We start from the raw sequence: 7690 nt of genomic DNA on the forward strand, positions 1-7690 counted from the left end.
AGTTACAACACGACACTGACAACATGATCAGTCAATGCAACTCATGTAAGTTCAGCTCTCATCATAATGCCATCAAGCCATGTGATTCCAGTCAGTGTGATGGATGTGACTGAACTCTGCCTGTGAGCTTGTAGTTAGTTCATAATCACAGATAGCCAGTCTGAGGCCGTCTGTCAGCTGTCTGTCAGAAATCCAGCTCCTGGTCTTTGATTTGGTGATTTTCTCAACTCCACTGAGTTTTTCGTGGCAAATTTGGTATTCATGAAAGTTTTCTCATCTGGGATTGGTTCTGAACTCAGACCGTTGGTGATTACGTTCACATCAACTCTACAGACATCCTCAGATTTAAATAATTTTCATAATAATAAATATGAGAATCACCATTTTGTGACTCCTGCATCTGTCCCTTTTCAAATAATCGAATAAATTCAATTGCAATCACTTTCAAGTAAACCAGATTGCTCTATCAGACAAGAAAAAAAAGCTCAATGTTGAGCTTTTGTTTTGAAGGACAACAGCAGAAAAGCCCAACTCACGGAGGTAAGACCTGGCAAGTCGCTAAGAATCTCGGCTGTCGCGCATGCGCAGGCGTAACCTGTTCATGCCGTAACGTAAACATGTACACGAAGGTACAGGCATTTCAACATTTATTTATTGATGACGTAGTTTTATGTCGGTGTACTTTGAGCTTGTGCAATATGTGAAGTTATCAAGGTCTTTCTGCATTTCCCCTGCGCCCCACCTGTCCTATAGGCCTACGCTCCCCTCTTTCGGGGCGCACAGCTGACAACACAAGCAAACCCGTTTTCAGGCGTTTATTAAAATCAGGCGGAGATATTTTCTGATGTCAATCTTCCAGTCAGGAAGAAAACATTTCAGAAGACACTTTAGAAAATGTTCGAAAACAAGGAACAATGTGTTTGTGATTATATTCATTTTATTTTGGAGATCGACAGGGAACGTCTCCGAGATCGACCGGTCGATCGCGATCGACGGGTTGGCGACCACTGCTGTAACGTGTAACTGGCTGGAGTTATGACCATTCCCCCTCTGAGCGAGGCCCTGGATCCAGTGAATGTTCTCTCGCCTATTACTGCTGGCTGACCTGCCGCCACACATAGCGGACACTGGCCCTTTAAGAGAAGACATGAATCTTATCTTTTGCGCATAAGTGTTTATTCACTGTGTAAACTACCACAAAACAATCACTCACAGAGAGATACACCTGGCCTAAGAACAACAGTCCATCACAATCCCCCATTTGACCCCAAAAGTATTAAAATATTATAACGTTGGGTTGTGGGCGTCGCCGTGGCCGTCGTCACCATGTGGACCGCGTGTGGTCAATAACCGCGGTCGCCCCGGTGTCCGCGGTGTCCACCGTGGCGCCGGTGGGCGCCGTGGCCGCTGTAGAAGACGTGGCCAAGCCGCCGTGGCCACCATTGCCGCCGTTGCCGCCGTTGCCGCCATTGCCGCCGTGGCCACCATCGCCGCCGTGGCCACCATTGCCGCCGTTGCCACCATTATCGCCGTGGCCACCATTGTCGCCGTTGCCGCCGTGGCCTCCATTGCCGCCGCCGCCCCCGCCGCCGCCGCCTCCTCCTCCGCCGCCACCAGCGCTGCCATCGTGGCCGTCTTGGCCGTCTTGGCCGATGGCGCCACCTCTGCCACCGTCGCGGCCATCGCTGCCATCGCGGCCATAGCTGCCGTCTTGGCCGTCGCGGCCATCGGCGCCGCCTTTCTCTAATGGAGGAAGGTCAACTGACGGAATGACGATGGAAGAACTCGACAGCCATTTGCCCTGAGTTACTACCTGAGTCCTAGCTAAGCATGCTAGCAGTGCTAGTGCCACCAAAGAGGTGACGCCCCGGTGCCTCGCCATGTTTCACCAGCAGTTTGACCTGCACGGCATCAACGTGGACGACTTAAGCTGCTTCTGCTGCCACATTTATACGTGACGAGGCTCGGTGGTTTTGAAACTCCTCCTCTGAGGCAGAATAACCTCCAATCACAGCGTCCCAACAGTCAACAGCCACTTAAAAGCCAGGGAGAGGATTTGGTTTGGCAACCTTACAACATCTGACACACGTCCTATTGGATCACGTCTCCTTTTTTTTTTTTAAAGGTCTTTGTGACCTCGAGAGTTATTTGTCCCCAAATGTTTATTTAGTTAGTTCACAATACCAAATATATTGATCTTTTCTCTGGATGTGGAACACAGTTTTTCATCATACGTGCCTTTTGAAAACATTATTTTAAACATAACTGTCGGAGGGAAAATGTGTTTAGAAGTTCTCTCTCTCCTGGAATGTTTATGGGGGTTAATCTAATCCTGTGGGGTCACGTGAAAAGGTCACGAACCGTTGACTTAAGGTTGTGGTCCTTGACAGGCCAAACTCAAACGGTCACTCGGCAGAGCAGAATAAACAGAGCCTCGGGGTGTCTCAACGTCCTCTGATAGATACAGACGAACTTTGAGAATGTGGATTGTCTCAGATCTATAGAGGTTGCAGTCTTGACGAGGCAGCAGTTATTTCTGACTCCATTCAGCTGAATGTGTTTCATGACTTGTTTGTATCTAGCGCTTGGTTGATGACTTGTAAACGTGTTACTATAATAAAGTGTTCCGGGTCAACCATGCTTAAACTACTTTTCATTCCTCACAAGCTAAAGGAACACTAATTTCCAGGTTCCAGTGAATGTTCTCTCGCCTATTACTGCTGGCTTACCTGCCTCCACACAGAATGACCTCCACACAAAGCGGACACTGGCCCTTTAAGAGAAGACATGAATCTTATCTCTTGCATAAGTGTTTATTCACTGTGTAAACTACCACAAAACAATCACTCACAGAGAGATACACCTGGCCCGAGAACAACGGTCATCACAATCCCCCATTTGACCCCAAAAGTATTAAAATATTATAACGTTGGGTTGTGGGCGTCGCCGTGGCCGGCGTCGATGATGTGGACGCCGGTGGCCGGTGTAGAAGACGTGGCCGCCTTCGTGGCCGTCGTGGAACAGAGGAACGTCGTGGCCACTGGCGCCAACGTTGCTGCCGCCGTTGCCGCCATTGCCGCCGTGGCCACCATTGCCGCCGCCCCCGCCACCAGCGCGGCCATCGTGGCCGTCTTGGCCGCCATAGCCAATGGTGCCACCGTCGCGGCCATCGCTGCCATCTTGGCCGTCGCTGCCGTCTTGGCCGTCGCGGCCGATGGTGCCACCTCTGCCACCTCTGCCACCGCTGCCACCTCTGCCACCGTCGCAGCCAGCGCTGCCATCGTGGCCGTCTTGGCCGCCATAGCCGATGGTGCCACCGTCGCGGCCATCGCTGCCGTCTTGGCCGTCGCGGCCATCGGCGCCGCCTTTCTCTAATGGAGGAAGGTCAGCTGACGGAATGACGATGGAAGAACTCGACAGCCATTTGCCCTGAGTTACTACCTGAGTCCTAGCTAAGCATGCTAGCAGTGCTAGTGCCACCAAAGAGGTGACGCCCCGGTGCCTCGCCATGTTTCACCAGCAGTTTGACCTGCACGGCATCAACGTGGACGACTTAAGCTGCTTCTGCTGCCACATTTATACGTGACGAGGCTCGGTGGTTTTGAAACTCCTCCTCTGAGGCAGAATAACCTCCAATCACAGCGTCCCAACAGTCAACAGCCACTTAAAAGCCAGGGAGAGGATTTGGTTTGGCAACCTTACAACATCTGACACACGTCCTATTGGATCACGTCTGCTTTTTTTTTTTTTAAAGGTCTTTGTGACCTCGAGAGTTATTTGTCCCCAAATGTTTATTTAGTTAGTTCACAATAGCAAATATTTTGACCACGGGCCTATCGGGCCTCAAGGAGGAGGAGCCGAGGAGGAGTGGTGTGCCTTTCCTGCCACGGCAACGGGATCGTCGGGGGAAACGTGAGCGTGCACGTGCTTAGCTTAGCTGTCTCCGTTTAGCTAGCTAGGCTAACTCCGCGGCACTTCGTAGAGAAACGCACGCCGCGAGTTCAAGATGTGGATCGGAATGAAAAATAACTATATCGACTCACGTGGAGTTAATGGAAGGATGTTGGATACTTTGGGCACTACGGTGGTGACTTTCCGCTTGGGCACAAATTTCATGTTTTGCGGGAGTCCACTCAAACTCTTCTCCCTCAACACATAGCGGACACTGGCCCTTTAAGAGAAGAAGTGTTTATTCACTCTGTAAACTACCACAAAACAATCACACTCACAGAGACACACCTGGCCTAAAAACAACAGTCAATCAAAATCCCCCATTTTACCCCAAAAGTATTAAAATATAACTTTTCCCTAGTAATGCGAACAGCGCATGCGTCATTTGTTCCAGGTATATGAGAAAAACGCGTCACAGACATCTTGCGTGCGTCATATCTAGAGCTCCAGCCAATGAGAGCGCAGAGAGCAAAACACGTGTTGAGGGTCGGAACTAATAGTGCTCGTTGAATGTGCGACACGGAGCGGAGTTGTCGTTGCACTAAAACAAACGGACGATCACAAACGGATCAAACCATTTAGAGGGGGATTCAAATTCAATAAGCGAGCTGCAAATATTCTCTCCGTGGAAATTATTTCTTGATGTTAAACCTCAGAGTTCACGGCACTTTACACTATTTGAACCCACAACCTGCAGTACTCAGACCAGTATCACGCTGAACTCGCTTATCTCCCCCCCTCCGGGAGGTGGACTTCATCGAACCCACAACATCCGGGTTGTGAAGAGTCCTTTTAGCTTAAAGCGGTTCCTAACTGAGTGAAATGAAACGATGAAGTCTGTTTGAATTGAAGTTGCTTCAATACTTCTTTTATTAGCTCCTTTAGCATAAAAATATGGATGTTATTAAAAAAATATTTTCATGGCACATAACCTTTTTTGTTTGTTTTTAATGGCACGATATGACATTTTTATGATAGGATACACTTAACTATGATGTTTTTTTAAAACATTTGCATGGCATACTAGACTACATTTTTGTGTGGCATACTTTAACATATTATTTGACATATACTAAGGAATTTCCAACCTCTTCTTACCTTCATGAGTCTCCAACACCGTGTCAGTTCATCTGCAACTAAAACAAAAATAATGTTATCAACATTTTGAGCTGAATACATTTATAAGTTAAAAAATGTTGGACACGTTCAAATTAACATGTATTGAAACAAAAATGGATTTAAGCACTAATAAATTAGTCATGTAATTCACATTCATTTGAATTTGTTAATGAATTAATAAATGTTATTAAGCTTCTACGAAGGTATGTTTTTAAGAAACATTAAATAAAGGCAAACTGGATCTCACTTTAGTGGACAAGAGAAGTACAGTAGAATGAGGCTGGAGAAGGCACACAGCTCACAGGGAAACTGGAAAGAATATTAAGAGAAAACTAAACTGCATTACTCGAATTACATAAAATAATATCATTAAATATATTTGATGACATCACCATAGCAACATATGTCACGTCCATCTGCCTAACATCACGTGATGGCAGCACAACAGCATTTATGGCCAATTGCGTCACATAAAAACACGTCTGTGTGGCTCGCGTTCTTCTCCGTGCGAGGATGAAACTCGTTGCCGCTCCGACTCTCATCCTGACGTCGCCATGGCAACCGGGCTCCAGGGTAACCAGGGACGACCCCGGTTACGCGCCGAGGGACCGCCTGTCTCGCCGAGTTCGGGTGAGCGTCGTCGCGTCTGGCGCTACGCACGGAAAAATGAAGGTGCCGTCTGGAAACGAAAACGGTTCTTCAGAGCGCAGAGATGAAAAAGTGAAATGAGATGATTCCACATCCAGATAATACGTCAGAAACATTTATTTGCGACGTCTGTTAGACACACAAATAATTTGACTTGGCGGCTGTGTGTACACTAGACAGACAAGCAAAACAACAACAATCAACACGGTGCAATAATTTAAACATTACATTTACAACGGTATAAGATCAAATAAAGTGCACAAACAGATAACAGACCTGCTGGCTCTGTAGGGGGTCCAGGAGTGCGTTGGTGAGGGTTTTGAGGCGGGACAGGACTACCTGACCACAGAGGTCAGGGCAACAGGCCTGGAGTCATTAAGTCTTGTGATCCTAGTTTTTTGGGGAGGTCTTGAAGCAGACGACCCTCTCCAGAATAGACAGGGTGGTCACTGGGGAGGGGGGAGGGGGAGGTGTTGGGATGGGTGGTACAGAGGCATGAGCTCCTGATGGGCTGGGGGAGGGGGGGTCTGGTGGTCTGGGGCTGGTTGATGGGGGATGGCGTCAGGACCGTCCCATTGTCTTTCAAATCTACAGTCGAACTCGTTCAGCTCGTCCGCCAGGCGGAGGTCGCTCATGGAGTGTGTGTGTGTGTGTGTGTGTGTGGGGGGGGGGGGGTGATCTGTCTGAGCCTCTCCAGACAGAAGCAGAGTTACTTGCTAAACCTGTACTTTGACTCCTTGTCTCCTTGTCCCCTCTCCTAAATGCCTCTTCTTTTTGCAGCTTTAGTTTTCTGAGTTAGTTTTCTGAGTTCTGCTGTGAACCATATATAAATATATATATATATATAAATATATACATATATATATATATATTTATTTATATATATATTATATATATGTATACATACATATAAATATTTATATGTATATATATATATATATATAAATATATACATATAAATATATATATTTATATATATATATATCAATATATTTATATATATATGTATACATATATATATATATTTATATGTATATATATATATATATGAAAAATTGCAGACTAAAGGAATTTATATTTCGATAACACCATACACAAATAATCATCGTGTGCATGTGTGAGACAATGGCCGTTGGGCTCTTGAGCGAATCGGTCTTTACCCTTGTTACCTCATAGCTATTTAAGAACTGACCTGAAGCCTAACGGACAGTACGATCAGTGGGTGGCTGTGTACTCAGGAGGGGAAGAGAAAGGATCTATTCATGCATGCATTTGGCAATTTAAGGCAAACTATAAGGGCACCGGCCCCGACGGCACAATATAAATATGGGAAAACAGATTGACATCATGCATTAGCTGCTTTTTTCAACCACTGGGATGCTGCCGGCTATATGAAGAGTTTATTTTAGAAAAATCCCAGAACAATTCAACATCTCCTACCTATAGTGCAACTGTTCTTCACTGTACATCAATTCAATTCAGTTTATTTTATATCGCCCAATTAGAAACATTACATATTTGCTTTATAGAAGGTTAAAGGTTAAAGTGCAGAATTTAAACTTCAGGACAAATTATTTGTTCCATTTTCATCTCATTTGGATCACCAACAATTAAATCATAATGTGGTTTCCATTAGTGTTATTTCACTTTTTAATTTATTTGTTTGTATTGTATTATGATGAATGTAATCAATAATATTTTACTATAGGTTACTTTTATGTTTTTTACGTGTGCCTTAATAAAGTTATGCTCATTTCACTTTTTTATATTTATTTTTATTTATGGTATGATGAATGTAATCAATATAATATTTTACGATATGTTACTTTCTATGTTTTCTACGTGTGCCTTAATAAAGTTATGCTCATTTCTCTTTTTTATTTATTTGTATTTATCGTATTTTGATGAATGTAATCAATATACATTTTTAATAAAGTTATGCTTATTTCACTTTTTAATTTGTATTGTTTCC

General features: G+C 45.0%; 1 protein-coding gene across 1 annotated transcript; it reads right to left on the reverse strand.

Moving 5' to 3' along the window:
• Positions 1-1321: 1321 nt before the first annotated feature.
• LOC130192584 (uncharacterized) lies at positions 1322-1882 on the reverse strand. Its single transcript, XM_056412674.1, has one exon. It carries the CDS (start codon positions 1880-1882, stop codon positions 1322-1324), a length of 561 nt encoding a protein of 186 aa, XP_056268649.1.
• Positions 1883-7690: the final 5808 nt, after the last annotated feature.

This window comes from Pseudoliparis swirei, chromosome 4 (genome assembly GCF_029220125.1).
Source record: "Pseudoliparis swirei isolate HS2019 ecotype Mariana Trench chromosome 4, NWPU_hadal_v1, whole genome shotgun sequence".
Classification (NCBI taxonomy): domain Eukaryota; kingdom Metazoa; phylum Chordata; class Actinopteri; order Perciformes; family Liparidae; genus Pseudoliparis; species Pseudoliparis swirei.